Source organism: Heterodontus francisci, chromosome 37, assembly GCF_036365525.1.
Source record: "Heterodontus francisci isolate sHetFra1 chromosome 37, sHetFra1.hap1, whole genome shotgun sequence".
NCBI classification, from domain to species: domain Eukaryota; kingdom Metazoa; phylum Chordata; class Chondrichthyes; order Heterodontiformes; family Heterodontidae; genus Heterodontus; species Heterodontus francisci.
Window position 1 is genome coordinate 22,750,149 of NC_090407.1, and position 15,824 is coordinate 22,765,972.

Genomic DNA, 15,824 nt, shown 5'->3' on the forward strand with positions numbered 1-15,824 from the left:
CTGGGCCTCTCTGCCTGCGCGGCAGTAACCCATTCCCTCTCTGCCTGCATACTCTTAAGCTGTGGGGTGACCACATCTATAAACATGCTATCCACAAAACTCTCCGCCTCGCCCGTTGTGCTCAAGCTCAGCGACCCAGAGCTGCAGCTGACAACCCTGCATATGCCCTAGAGTTCCCACGTGTAACAGGCTGTACACTCCACTGGACCACGCCACCCTACTAAAAAAAAACACCAACTGCTCACCAATCAGTTATTTTTCCTATGGTGATGTCACTATTTTGGCAGTTCACTCATTTTCACTCAACTTTTATCTAAAAAGCTTAACTTTTAATTTACTGAAAAATTCAGACTTCTTGTTTCTATCCCTATTTAATATTTAACTTTATCCCACTGATCTAAATGATTAATTGAGCACTGACTTTAATGATATGATAAATTATGAATTCAGCTGTTGAATGAATCAAGTCTTATTTAACGGATTAAGTTAGATTAAACGAAGAGCTTGCCCTTCCCCCCCCTACCCCCCCTCTCCCGCTTTCTCGGCATTGGAGTCTGTTGGATGCGGCTTCGTCCCTCGCTCGACGGGCCTACGCACCACAAACAATTCCGGGCAAATTAACGAAGGGAGGCTACGAATTCGCTACCCTCCTGGTGGGGGGGACTGAAGCACCTGCCATCGGATAAAGCCTTGACCTAGAGCCTGGGAACCGGCTGCTTGGGGCGAGAACCGAACCCAAGCCTGAGGACGGTCGCTGCCTGGCGAGACCGAAGCGGGCGCCATGCTGAGTGTCCGGCGGCTTCTGGCCAACAGCCGCTCTGGGTGAGTGAGGCGGGAGGGCCCGAGACGGATCACGGAGTCGAGGGAGGGACGAGTAGACGGCGGGTCGGGTGGGGGGGGGGGGTCCGGGAGTCGCGCGGAGTAGACGGCGGGTGGGTCCGGGAGTCGCGCGGAGTAGACGGCGGGTGGGGGGGGGGGGGGGTCCGGGAGTCGCGCGGAGTAGACGGCGGCGAGCGGGTTGGGTCCACGTTAACAGCGCTCGGAGGTGCTCCCGTGCGGGGAGTGGGGAAATCCCATTGGAATAATTTAGTCTAGCAGCTCAATTGCTGCTGAAACGCTCATTCATGCTTCTGTTACCTCTAGACTTGCCTATTCCAACGCACTGCTGGCTGGCCTCCCACATTCTACCCTCCATTAACTCAATGTCATCCAAAACTCTGCAGTCTGTGACCTTACTGGTACAAAGTCCCTTTCACCCGTCGTGCCTGTGCTCGCTGACCTACAGTGACTGCTGGTTAAGCATTGATTTTAAAATTCTGATCCTTATTTTCAAATTCCTCCACGGTCTTGCCCCTCCCCGTCCCTGTAATCTCCTCCAGCCCCCCAACCTTCTGCGATAACTGTGTTCATCTAATTCTGGCCTCTTCAGCATCTCTGATTCTAATCAGTTCACCATGCCTTCAGCGGCCTGGGCCCCAAAGCTCTGGAATTCCCTTCCTAAACTTCTCTGCCTCTCTATCTCTCCTTTTAAGATGCTGCTTAAAACCTACCCCTTTGTAAAGGTCTGCAAAGGAAACCCGACCCAAGCCCGAATACCGGACCCGAACCCGACATGTCGTCGGGTCGGGTCCAATAGCAGGCCTTTACCCATGTACTGATGTAAAGGCCTGCTACCCGACCTGACGGGACCCGACAACATGTCTGGTTCGGGTCGGATTGCACTTCCAGGTCCGGCATTCTGGCTTGGGTCGGGTTTCCTTTGCTGACCTTTACCTCTTGGACCAAGCTTTTGCCGATCTGTCCTGATGTCACTTAATGTGGCTTAGTGTCAAATTTTGCTTTATATCATTCCTGTAAAGTGCCTTTGGATGTTTTGTTACTATAAATGCACTATATAAATACAAGTTTTTGGAGATGACAAAGGCATGCCTTTCAGCAGCAGGTGGGTTGAGGCAATGAAGAAGTCAGATGATATTACAGAGATGGAAGAGTTCAGTCTTGGTGATGTAGAGGATATGGGGTCAGAATCTCAGCTCAGGACCATGGATGGTGAGATTGCAAGGAACCTGGTTCAACTTGACACTATATCTGGGAGAGGGGATGGAACCAGTGGCAGGAGTCGAGTTTCTGTGGGGGGGAGCGGTGGGGTCAAAGGTGATGGCTTATGTCTTCCCAATGTTTATATGAAGCAGATTAGGGCTTATCCAGGATTGGATGTCTGATGAGCACAAAGGTAGTGGAGGAGTCGAGAGGTAGAGCTGGGTGTCATAACTGCTTATGTGGAAGCTGACCCTATGTTGTCAGATGATGTTGCCAATGAGGAAGACAAGTGGACAAAGGCTAGATCTTTGGGGGTGAACCTGGAGGTAACAGTATGGGAAGAGAAGCCACTGCTAGTGATGCTCTGGCCACAATTTGATAGATAAGAGTTAAACCCTTAGCTGTACAACAGAGAGCAGGATGGTGTAGTCCATCTGTCAAAAGCTGCAGAGAGGACAAGGAGGGAAAAGGCAGTTAACATTAACAGTTCTTTGTGACTTTGGAGCTACTACAATGCTGGGTCAGGGTCGGAAATCTGATTTTAGAGAATTCAAACTGGGAGTTGGGGAAAGATGGATACAGAGTTGGGAGGTGACAATGCATTCATGGATTTTGCTGAGGAAGTGGGCAATACTGGACAAAGACGGATGTCAATGTGTGTTTTTTGACGTGATGATGGCTGCTTTGAAAGGGAAACATTTACAATGTCAGCCAGGATGCGGAAGGAAAATTGGGTGGTGAGAACAGGTAGATCGGATTAGGACACTGTTCATTTGAAGAATAAACACCAAAATGGCTTGTTTCCATCTTGTAGTTTCTATGTATAACCAGCAAGAATCCAATTGGTTAGGTGATGACGGTTAAGTGGACTTTATTGTGATGACTGGAACCAATGCATGGTCCTGAAATAACTATGTACTTTCCAAAGGCTTGACCAATATAGAGAGAAAAGCTGCCTGTGTTTATGTTATCAGTGCCTCACTGTTTATTTGTATATAAGAAAAATAACTGGACAGCTAAGTATTAAATGCACGTAAGGCTGCGTAACTATTCTTTGATAGTATTTGATATCAAGCTGAGTTAAGTTAATTGTATAAATGTTAATAATTAGTTTATGGTGTGATTGTTGTCTGTAACTATTTGTTGCAGGTTCCGTTTACAACACACGGCTGCGGTAGCTGTGCAGAATGAACCAGTCCTCGAATTCAAACGAGGAAGCTCAGAACGACAAGCCCTAGAGAAGGTCTGGTCATAAGTTTTACTTTAAAAAAATCTTGTGTAACTTTTGCAAAACATGAATAAATACAAGTCCAACAAGAAGTACAAAACAGCATCAACATTACATCTAACCAGACGAACAAAGCAATAAACTGAACAATGGTATTGCTTTCAATGAAGAGATGCATCTTAGCACAGTAACATGAATAAATATACATGTGAACCTTCTCATATTCAGCCTCTATGCAACAATGCCACTCGTCCAGTAGGGTTTATTACAGTGTGGTCAGCAATGAATTTTTACACATCATCGTTGCACTGGATTTTTATTTGTTCTGGGAATGTAGGTGTTGTTGGGGAGGCCACATTTATTACCTGTCCCTGCTGTTCCCAAGAAGATGTTGGTGGGCTGCCTTCTTGAGCTGTTGCTGTCGTGTGGTAAAGACGCTACCATCGCCACTGATTTTTTTTCCTTACTTTTAAGCATTGTAGTCTGTGGCCAGTTCGGAGAATTAGCATGTGGGGTAGGAATGGGGTCACCTGTAGGAACAGCATTAGTTGGGTATTTGAGAAGACGGTATGATTCTTGTTCTGTTGCTCGCCCGCAAGTTAAATTCATTTTCACATCCTGCTGTTCTTTGTTGAACGTCTTGTGCCATAACCAGTACACTGCAGTACCATGTCAGATTATATCTGCTAAATTCTGTTTTCTTTACAAATTAGCACATTTTTTAAACTTTATAATTTTATTCTGCTTTTTAAATAAATGTAAAATTGCTCAAGGTGCTCCTATCTCAGCTTCCAAAAATCAGATGAGCAGAATTGGCCAAGTGAGCTCATTCCCACAGGCAGTGCTTGGAATCATAAGATTTTACACAAACAAGTAGGCTATTTGATCCATCCAGTCTATGCTGACTTTCTGTGCTGGCTATGCGTTTAGTTCCATGCCCCTGTACTTCCCTTGTACCTGTTCTCAAATAATTGTCTACTTTTTTTTTTAGAAGCCTTTATGGATTTTGTTTCCCCTGTTTCCATGACTCAACAAGCCCTGTGTATGAAAAGAAAAAATTTCCTAATTCTTTCCCCTCATTCTTTTAGTGATGATCTTGAACTTATACCATCTGGTTACTGGATCACTGGAAGTAGCTTTTTCCCATTTCTTTCTCTGCAACTGTCACCAATTCTGGTTAATGAACAAGCAGGAAACTTTGTGGTCACAATAGGATGGCCAATTCTTTCCCCCTCTCTCTGTGCTCTCGTGCTGTATCTGGTCAATAATTCATTTTTGAAATGTAGTCAAAGGAAATGTGCAGCCCTGGAACCCTTAACAAAGCACTTGGAAGACGGGTAGTCTAATGTAAGGATTGTTCTTCATTTCTTTTCTACCCCAAACCTTTTTAGGCTCCCCAGCACTACCTTCCATTCCCCAGGCAATAAGCAGGTGGGCCACTCTTTAACCAGGTGTTAGTGCTTGCTTTTTTCATTCATCATCTGAATCTCACCCCACCCAAAAAGTGATTATTTTAGATCCTGTTCTCTAGATGGTAACAGTAGTGAGCTTTCATTGCTCTATGTGGCCACTTTGATTTCTGCTTTACTGTGGGGTTTGAAACTGGTTTCATAAAATACTAGATGTAATTCTGAGCATAGTCATGGCCCAACAATGAACAGATTAGAAACGAATGGCCTCAGTCATTGTCTGTAGATCTTCCAAAGATGACCATCTCAATCTGCTCCCAATAACCAGATGACTAACCTACTCCTCCCAAAATATTACCCTTTCTGTTTGTAAAGACACTAGAGCAGAACCGCATTATGCAACTGTTTCCCTTGGCATATTACTAGGGCCTGATTACCAGACTGCATTTTGAAGTCCAGGGTAATGCCCTGGGGATACGGGTTCAAATCCCACCATGGCAGCTGATGAAATTTAAATTCAATTAAATAATAACAAATCTAGAATCGAAAGCTAGTCTCAGTAATGATTGCACGAAGCTATCATTGATTGTTGTAAAAACCTATCTGATTCACTAATGTTTTTTAGGGAAAGAAATCTGCTATCCTTACCTGGTCTGACCGACAATGTGGTTGACTCTTAACTGCCCTAGCAAGCCACTCGGCTATTAAGGGCAATTAGGGAGGGGCAACAAATACTGACCTTGCCAGAAACGCCCACATCCCATGAAAGAATTTTTTTTTCAAAATTGACTACACAGAAATCCCCTGACCTTTTTGAGCATTGTGAACTTACTGGCTGGTTCTCCTCAGAGGATTGATTGAAATTGCTAGGGAATGGATGTTCTTATTTATAAATTTATAAGTATGTCTTCAAGATAAGATTCAAATGTATTTATTGTCTTTCATAGAATTAAGTATACAATGATAACTATTAAAATTACACACGTTACTGGAGAATTCACGCGTTCCAGTTTTCAAACACTAAAGGATTAATGGCTGGTCAGGTCTTGTTGAATTCTGAAGTATCTATTCTAACACCCACCTTTTAAACCTTTCACTGACTGTGAGCATCTATCGTTTCCACATTACCTCCTCCAATTAGCTGCAATGCTTTTACTTTAACAAGTATCACTCCCAAGCTTTCACCTTGATTGAACTGTCAATACAGTCATTTAACTAGAAACTGTTAACAGGATATTACATAGGAAAGAACGTAGGAGCAGGAGTAGGCCATTCAGCCCATCGAGCTTGCCCCGCCATTCAGCCCATCGAGCTTGCCCCACCATTCAATATGATCATGGCTGATCATCCACTTCAATGCCTTTTTCCCACACTATCCTCAGATCCCCTTGTGTCATTTATATTTAGAAATTTGTCAATCTCTGCTTTAAACATACTCAATGACTGAGTTCCACAGCCCTCTGGGGTAGAGAATTCCAAAGATTCACAACCCTCTGAGGAAATAAATTTCTCCTCATCTCTGTCCTAAGTGACTTCCCCCTTATTTTGAAACTGTGACACCTGGTTGTAGACTCCCCAACCAGGGGAAACATCTTGGCTGCATCTACCCTGTCTATCCCTTTAAGTATTTTGTAGGTTTCAATGACATCACCTCTCATTCTTTGAAACTCTAGAGAATACAGGCCCAGTTTCCCCAATCTCTCTTCATAGGACAGTCCCACCATCCCGGGAACAAGTCTGGTGAACCTTCGTTGCACTCCCTCTATGGCAATAATATTCTCCCTAAGGTAAGGGGACCAAAACTACACACAGTACTCCAAGTGCGATCTAACAAAGGTTCTATACAATTGAAACAAGACTTCACAACTCCTGTACTCAAATCCTGTTGCAATAAAGGTTAACATACCATTAGCCTTCCTAATTTCTTGCTGCAGCTGCATGTTAGCTTTCAGTGACTTAGTGACAAGGACACCAGGTCCCTTTGTACATCTACACGTTCTAATCTCTTACCATTTAAGAAATACTCTGCACATCTGTTCCTCTTACCAAAGTGGATAACCTCACATTTTTCCACATTATATTCCATCTACCATGATCTTGCCCACTTACTAAGTCTGTCCAAATCCCCTTGAAGCTGCTTTGCATCTTCCTCACAGCACACATTTCCCCCCTAGTTTTGTGTCATCCGCGAACTTGGAAATACTACATTTGGTCCCCACATCCAAATCATTGATATATATTGTGAACAGCTGGGGCCCAAGCACTGATCCCTGCGGTACCCCACTAGTCACAGCCTGCCAACGCAAGAATGACCCGTTTATTCCTACTCTCTGCTTTCTGTCTGTTAACCAATCCATAATCCATGCCAGTATATTACCTCCTATCCCATGTGCTTTAATTTTGCTAACCAACCTGTGGGGGACTTTATCAAAAGCCTTCTGAAAATCCAAGTATACCAAGTCCACTGACTGCTCTTTATCAATTCTGTTAGTAACATCCTCAAAAAAAAGTCCAACAGGTTCATCAAACATGTTTTCCTATTCATCCATCCATGTTGACTATGCCCAATCAGATCATTATTATCCAAATGTCCATTTATCACATCCTTTAGAATAGATTCTAACATTTTCCCAATGACTGATGTAAGGCTAACAGGTCTGTAATTCCCTGTTTTATCTCTCCCTCCCTTCTTAAATAGTGGGGTGATACACCTATCCTCTGAGGAGTCACTATTGAAAAATATAAGATCCTGAGGGGACTTGACAGGATGGGTGCTGAAAGGATGTTTCCCCTATGGGAGAGACTAGAACTAGGGGGCACAGTTTAAAAATTAGGGGTCTCCCATTTAATACAGAGATGAGAAGAATTTTTTTCTCTCAAGGGTTGTTGTTCTGTGGAATTCTCTTACCCAGAGAGTAATGGAGGCAGGGTTATTGAATATTTTTAAGGCTGAGTTAAATAGATTCTTGATTGACAAGGGAGTCATAGGTTATAGCAGGTAGACAGGAGAGTAGTGCTGAGGCCACAGTCAGATCAGCCATGGTCTTATCAAATGGCAGAGCAGGCTTGATGGGCTGAATGGCCTACTCCTAATTTGTCTGTTCGTACTTTCTGATATAGCTTCTCAACTTGATTGTCAAAACATATCCATAAATATCTCACTGCTGAGAGATCTTGGGTAGCTCTCAAGACAGAGGGAACAAAGACAGATAGCAGAAAGTAAATAAAATCTGTGGACTCCATTGTTAATTCAGTAAAAGCCTAAATTCCCCCTGGTTACTAGCAGTGAAGGTAGATTATTTGGTATTTATTTCGAACAGAATGTCCTCCTGTAGACAAAGCCATTTTATGTTTATTACTGTTGGTTGAGTTGCCTTCCCTGGAACACCTAATCACTTAAGAATGAAAGGAAGAGGAGCAAGATGATGTGACGACCTTATCTCCTGGCTAAGTGAAAAGAATAGTATTAGTATACATTGTATAGCCAGCTAACCTGACATAAACTTATAACTAACTTTTTCCAGCTCAAGAGCACTATTATCTTTGTCTTCTACCACAAATTCTGCTATTTTGGTGCTGACTCAATCCTCCTGGGGACCCTCTTAAGTGAACAACACTGTTCACAGTGTTGGGATACTGTTTAACCCTAAGCTAAACTTCAAATATTAAATCCTATTTGTCATTAATACCACTTCCATCTCTTCAATATTGCTTGCCTCCATCTGCTGAAACTTACAGGTGCCTGTGTTTCCTCCAAAGTCAAATTCTCTTAATGTCCCTGCTAGCCTTCCAATCTGCACCCTCCATGAACTCCAACTTATTTAAGACTCTGATGCACATATCCTGTCCTGCACTAAGTTCTGTTCATCCATCACTCTGTCCTTGCTGACTTACCTTCGTGCCACAGATCCCAAGGAGTTAGGCAAGGTAACTGAGTACATTGTCAAGGCAATGTTTTGATGAGATTTTTTTAGGTAAGAAGTGATGTAGCAAGTTCTAGGGGTTTAGGAAGAGAATTTCAGAGTGCAGGGCCATGATGACTGAGGGTCCTGCCATTGGTGATGGAGTGGTGGGGGGAGGAAATGCAGAATAGGAAGGAGTCAGAAGACTAGGTGGTTGGGGAAGGTAGCTGAACTGGGATGTAGGTCTCGACTAGGTTGTAGATTTGAGCAGGTGCTTTTTTTTCCCTGTGTGAAGTGCAACATTATCAGATTTGGGAATGTGATGTGTGCTATCCCTTGCTCGATCCTTTGAATTTAATGAAATTGTCTTTTCGTTAGGTCCTGAATGATCTGAAGGGACAGACACTTGAGGTCCCCTGTGTGGTTGGTGGAGAACCTGTCTGGACCAATGAGATACGGTATCAGCTATGTGTGAGTATCAAAGTACTAACTTTGTGTTTGATTCAGGTTTATTCAGATGAACCTTGGTAAGAGAACTACTGAAGTCTATAGTAGAACTTGCTTCACTTTACAGCACCTCCTCAACACCATTCTGTTGCACTGTATAAATTTGAACTGTTTGATCTTTGAATGCTAGGAACTTAACTGAGAAACCTCAAAATATTTAATTTATTCAATAAAATGTGAAAATATATTTTATTTTTCTGAATTTTGTTTCTTTACCAAACACTCCAGAGCAGGTTGAGAGGATGCCTGAGTCATCTTGGCCCTCCTAATGGTTTCTCAATTTCTCTGTATGGGAAATCTAAGATGCATTTAAGTGCAACTCAGTATAACCCCTGTTCTCCATGTCTCTACTCAGTGTTGTATAACCAACCAGCCAAAGACTAGTAACTCAGTAAGAGAAATGTGAATGTGATTGTCATCCTCTACTGGCATTTGATTCCAATCCTAGGGAAAGTACAGGGATATACCGGCCTGCCTTGTACTTTTACAGTTCATTTAACATTCGTTGCAGTACATGAAGTGTATGCACTGTGATCTGAAATTGGATTCTTTTGATGTGTGCCAATCTGAGCTACGATATCTTGGGTCTAATGAAAGTAATAAACTGCTTTCTGGGGATCAGTTAGGATTCCCACTATGTCTTCAGTCTCTGAGAAGATGGAAAATATCACAACACCAACGAATGCAGGCTAGAAAGTAGCTAATCAACTTTACTTGTAAATGAAATTATTTGCAGTAAGAAAGATATTGGGCAAATACTATATAGCACAAGTAGTACTCCTGGTGTACTGTTGAAATGATAGTTTCTTATAAAATTTGAGTTTTTTTTTGAAGAAGTGATTGATTACATTGATAAAGGGAATGCAGTAGATGTAGTGCATATGGATTTTCAGATATTTGAGGTTTAATATTTTTAAAAAAGAAATCCAGCATGGTGGAAGAGGAAACATAGCAACATGGATAGAAAGATGGTCAACTGACTGGGAACAAATGATTAAGATTAATAAATGTTACTTAGATTGGAGAAAGACTGGCATTCGTACACCTCAAGCATCAGTACTGCTTTCACACTTGCTCTTGATGTATTAATGGTTTGGACTTGGGCATAGGGAGTATATTATCAAAACTTGCTATGACTCAAAAGTAGAGGTTTGGTAAGCAGCAGCGTGACGTTGAGAAGGACATAGGCTCGTGAAACGGGCAGACAAGTGGCAGATGTAATTTAATGTTGAGAAGTGTGAGGTGATGCATTTTTGGAGGAGAAAGAAGGAACAGGATACACACTCAATTCAAAGACCCTGAAGGCTGTGAATGAATGGCGAGACCTAGAGGCTGAAATATCTTGGAAGTGCAGGCAGCTAGAACAATAAAAAAAAGGCCAGTATTACTTTTGGTTTTATACGTAGGGACATTGCGTTCAAGACAAATGGGTAATAAATTTGTACAAAGTAATGGTTAGGCCAGCTAGAGTACCCCATTATTTAGAAGTACAGAAAAACAGAATATACGGTGTAGAGTTTCTAGAGTAATACCAGAGCTGTGAGACTATCTACTAAATCCCACGGTCATACAAGAAACAATTGGATGTTGAAATGTTGGGGGTGGGGTAGGGTTCTGTAGGGTCCTTCTGGATGGATGAATTAAAATGGCCATCCTCATCCATAATTATCTTGTGAAATCTCCACTTGGGCTTCTCTGCCTCAGTGGAAGTAATTTCATGGTATGCCATCAGCCCCTTGAGCCTGTTCCACACTTCAGTTAGATCATGGCTCATTTTTACTTCAGCACTGTGTTCGATTTTGATCCCTTTCCCTTGATGCTCTTGCCTAATAACAAATCTATCAGTCTTAAAAAATTCAATTTTCTCAGTATCCATAGACTTCTGGGGAAGAGAATTCTAGGTTTCCACCTCATGGTGTAAAAGAAAAAGTGCTTTTTGAATGCACTCTCAATAGCCTAGCTCTGATTTTAAAGTTATGCTTCCTTGTTCTGGACTGCCCCAGCGGAGGCAATAGTTTCTCCATATCTACCCTAGCTTCTGTGGCAGTGATTTATGGTGACTGTCAAATTTTGTTTTCAATATACTGATAGGGGAGATGAAATATGTTGAGAGGAGGCACTTGGAGCATAAATACTAGCATAGACCAGTTGGGATGAATGGTCTGTTTCTGTGATGTAATCTGTATCTATTACAGTGGATTTTTGTCCATGTTTTGGGGGATTAAATTCCATATTTCTTTCAATTTTTTCTTAACTGAAAAGGTGGCTTTAATAATTGGGTTTGACTGCACTCACTTAGTGTACGAATGCTATAGGAACAATCTGATTTTTATATGTTTAAATAGCTGCAGAATACAATCTCAGTATGAATTAAGAATGTCCTTGTTTTCTTTATTTTAGCCATTTAACCATTCACATAAAGTGGCCAAGTTCTGCTATGCTGATAAGGTAAGCTGACAGAGTGGAGACTAACTGAGCAGTATGAAGGAGACTGATTGGATTGGAAAATAGCAGTTCCAAGTTTTGTTGATTTAAGAAGTTACTGTATTAAAATGTATTAAAATGTCAGCAAGTAGCACTGTCACCTCCTGAGTCAGAATGTTATAGGTTCAAGCCCCACTCCAGAGACTAGAGCCCATAATCTAGGCTGACACTCCAGTACAGTGGTGAGGGAGTGCTGCACTGTTGGAGGTACAGTCTTTTGATGAGATGTTAAATTGTCTGTCACCTCAGATGATGTAAAAGATCCCATGGCACCATTGAAAAGAAGAGCAGAGCAGTTTTTCCCAGTGCCCTAGCCAATCTTTAGCCCTCATCCAACATCACTTAAACAAAAAAAATTTAATTGGTCATTTGTCTCATTGCTGTTTGTGGGATCTTGCTGAGTGCAAATTGGCTGCCACGTTTCCCTACATTTCAACAGCATCAATCAATAGGAATTTATTGACTGGGAAATGCTTTGGGACATAGTGGGATTGTGAAAGGCACTATATAAATGCAAGTTCGTACTTTTTATTGTATTAGAATGCTACAGGTTAACCTTTTTTTTAAATAGTTTCATCCCCAAATCTCTTGCCTTAACTAAATTTAGATAACTTTCTGAACTATAATAATACAATGTCAAGGGTTTAGGAGAGCTGATGCTCATTGGGAAGGATGGCAACTGTTCGATCAAGTAGAAGTGTAGACTCAAACCTGTTTCTTACACTGTCCTTTGCTCTTTAAAATCCCAGTTCCATAGGCCATTGGTGGAGTATGCGTTGCTATTAAAATGGCTCAGGCTGTTTCTCAAAGCAATTGCAGGAAATAAATGGTATGCAACTGTGTTGCTTTCGATGTTCTGACTAATGGGTAGTAACCATGGTCCAGTAACAGGATAACTTGAGACAATATTTAAAGGTTTATTCCAGTGATGAAATGAGCAACTGAGATTGTCCACCTGGAGCAGTGCCACCCAAAATGAGAGAAGTGGACAACACCCACAGAAGAGACCAGATTGAGCCAGAGGCTGAATGCAAGGTTGTTGGGCAGAGGTGGCCCTTGTTCACTTCCTTATCTCAAAAACAAATGAGGATTAACCCTTTGGATTCTCATTTCCTAAAGAGAAATGCTGTGGCATGTCAGTACAATAATCTTTCTAAATCGGGAATGCTGGAATTTTTTTCTCGTTTGATTTGCTTGGTGTTTAGCTTAAAATAAATTTACATACAAGTGAAATTAGACTTTTGAATTTCACCTGATTATTCTCTCTCAAATAGAAACTGAATCTCCTTTTTCACTTTTTTTTTACAGGATTTGATTAATAAAGCGATTAATGCAGCACTATCTGCCCACAGAGAATGGGATCTCAAACCTGTCGAGGATCGAGCACAAATATTCTTTAAAGCTGCCGACTTGATCAGTGGGTCGAGACGTGCAGAGCTGTTGGCCAGAACCATGTTTGGACAGGTATGTAGATTAGACTCCCATCGGTAAGAAAATATAGAACATTCATTTATCTAACATTTTTCATGACCTCAAGATGTTCCAAAGTGGTTAACAGCCAATGAAGTACTTTCTGAAGTGTAGTGCAAGAAATAAGTTCTTTTGGAGTCCCTTGAGTCCCTTTTTGGAGTCTGTTCAATGGTTTGAAGCTGACTCCATAATGATGACAGTTATGATTTTATTTAAGCATAAGTAAGATTTAATTTGTGACTAAGTGTCACCTATTTTTCCAGCTGTCTCCTGAATTTCTGTGAAATCTTCTATCCTGAGTGTCCGTTGGGGCCCATTTTTTATACCTTTGCTATCATTCAAAAACTATTGTTTCAACAAGGATCAATCACAGGCTTACACCCAAAACTCCATTATCCAATTAAAGAAATACTGCGCACACAGTGACGCTGTCTGCTCGGGTTTCAATCTTCTGACCCCCTGCTTATTTTGATTGAGGCTGTTATCAGGTATACCAATGGCAACACAAAGGGGCATGTTTTCACACTGGAGACATATGGTGTCCTTGATAGCTAATGGTCCCTGCTAGGCACCCATTATCCCAGCCTTTAGCAAAGATACTAGTACTCCCTTTCTTTTCACAGCATTCCAATGGCTTTATGGCTGACCTTGGTTCCCATACACTGCTCTATCTACTGTTCTTGCTGGCAGGTAATATCCAACTTGTGCTAAACTGCCCACTGCTTGTGATCTTGCTGTGCCAGCTCGCGCTCTCCTAGTTTGTCTATACTGTGCTCGGAAAGTCATTGAAAGAGACAGAGGGTCATGAAGCATTGCATATATACAAAATAGCATTTTACAATCAACCTGATTCTCAGACACCCATGTATCTTTCAGCAGTAACTGCTGTAATGTAGGAAATGCAGTGGCCAATTTGAGGACAGCAAGGTCACACAAATCTCAACAAGATAATTGATTTTAGTGATGTTTGTTCAGGGATAAGTATTGATCAAGACACTGGGGAGAACTCCACTGCTGTTTTTTAATAATGCCATGGGATCTTTTACATCCATTTGAGGGTTGACCGGACCTCAGTTTAACATCTCGTTCAAAATTCTAATGGGGCAATATATTATTATTGGACATTTGTTTTTGTTGTTTCTTCAGGGTAAAACAGTAATTCAAGCAGAGATTGATGCGGCAGCAGAACTAATAGACTTCTTCCGATTCAATGCAAAATATGCTGTGGAACTTCAACATGAACAGCCAATCAGTGAACCACCAAGCACTAACACTTCGCTTTACCGGAGTCTGGAGGTGAGCATGTACATGAGGATAAGCTAAAAGGAGAGACTGGCACAAGAGATGGCGTTTTTTTTTTTAAAAGCAAGACAGTCAGATGAACTGGCAGTGTGTGCTGCCTGCTCATTCTCAAACCCTCCTAATTTTAATTTCCATTGATTTCAGTGGAAGTGAAAATGGGACAGGTTCTGTTATGGGTGGAAGGTCTGCCTTGTCAGTTTACTGCGCAAGTGATGAAGGAGAAAATCATCCATGAGTGTGAGGCTGAGATCAGCACATGTATTGCAGCAAGTGATCGATAATGGTATTTTATGCATTGAGTTCCGATACTGTGCTTTTACCACTTTTTTTTTTCTTCCAGGGCTTTGTAGCAGCTATTTCTCCATTTAATTTCACTGCAATAGGTGGAAACCTGGCAGGAGCTCCAGCACTTATGGTGAGAAACAAGGATCAGCAATTTCTTTATTAAGGAAAACTTCACAAAGTGGATCAGGCTCAGTATAAGAGAATCTCCTGCTGTGCACAAAAATTCTGCTTTTCTATTCTTACGATCAAAGTGAATAACTTCACACTTCCCTACATTATACTCCATCTGCCATCTTGCTGCCCACTCACTTAACCTGTCTCTATCTCTTTGCAACCTCTGTGTCCTCCTCACAGCTTAACTTTCTACCTACCTTTGTATCATCAGCAAACTTAGATACGTTACTCTCTGTCTCCTTGTCTAAGTCATTTAATATAGATTGTAAATAGCTGAAGCCCCAGCACTGATCCTTGCAGCAGTTCATTATTCACAGGCTGCCAACTTGAAAATTCCCCATTTATGCCTACTCTTTGCTTCCTGTCGGTTAACCAATCCTCGATCCATGCTAACGTAATACCCCCAACTCCTAGAGCCCTTATCTTGTGTGTTAATCGTCGCACCTTATCAAACGCCTTTTGGAAATTCATGTATAATGCATCTACTGGTTCTCCTTTTATCTACCCTACTAGTTATATCCTCAAAAAACTCTAAAATTTGTCAAACAGGATTTCTCTTCAGTAAAAACCATGTTGACTTGTTCTAATCATGCTGTGCTTTTCTAAGTGCTTTGTTAAGACTTCCTTAATAATAGATTCCAACATTTTCCCAACGACTGATGTGAAGTTAACTGGCCTGTAGTTTACTGTTTTTTCTCCCTCTCCTTTGTTAAAAAGCGGTGTAACATTTGTCAACTTCCAATCTGATGGGACCGTTCCAAAATTTAAGGAATTTTGGTAAATCATAGCTAGTGCATCCACTATCTCTGCAGTTGTCTCCTTTTAGAACCCTAGGATGTAGGCCATCATGTCCTGGGGATTTGTCAGATTTTAGTCCCTACAGTTTCTCCAATACTTTTTCTCTGCTGATATGAATTTCCTCATTCTTTTCAGGCCCTCGGTTACCGTCTATTTCTGTTATGAAACTTGTGTCTTCTATGAAGACGGACACAAAATATTTGTTCAGTGCCTCTGCCATTTCCT

The 15,824-nt window shown here is 41.6% G+C and overlaps 1 protein-coding gene across 1 annotated transcript in view; it reads left to right on the forward strand.

The window, feature by feature from the left end:
- The first annotated feature begins 359 nt into the window (after positions 1–359).
- aldh4a1 (aldehyde dehydrogenase 4 family, member A1) overlaps positions 360–15,824 on the forward strand; it is a 38,543-nt gene continuing 23,078 nt past the window's right edge. Inside the window, exons 1-7 of the mRNA XM_068017291.1 lie at positions 360–822; positions 3,190–3,283; positions 8,958–9,050; positions 11,487–11,534; positions 12,879–13,034; positions 14,187–14,336; positions 14,683–14,757. Of these exons, the coding sequence (XP_067873392.1) occupies positions 782–822; positions 3,190–3,283; positions 8,958–9,050; positions 11,487–11,534; positions 12,879–13,034; positions 14,187–14,336; positions 14,683–14,757 (657 nt within the window). The 5' untranslated portion in view covers positions 360–781. The remainder of the gene's footprint in view (positions 823–3,189; positions 3,284–8,957; positions 9,051–11,486; positions 11,535–12,878; positions 13,035–14,186; positions 14,337–14,682; positions 14,758–15,824) is intronic.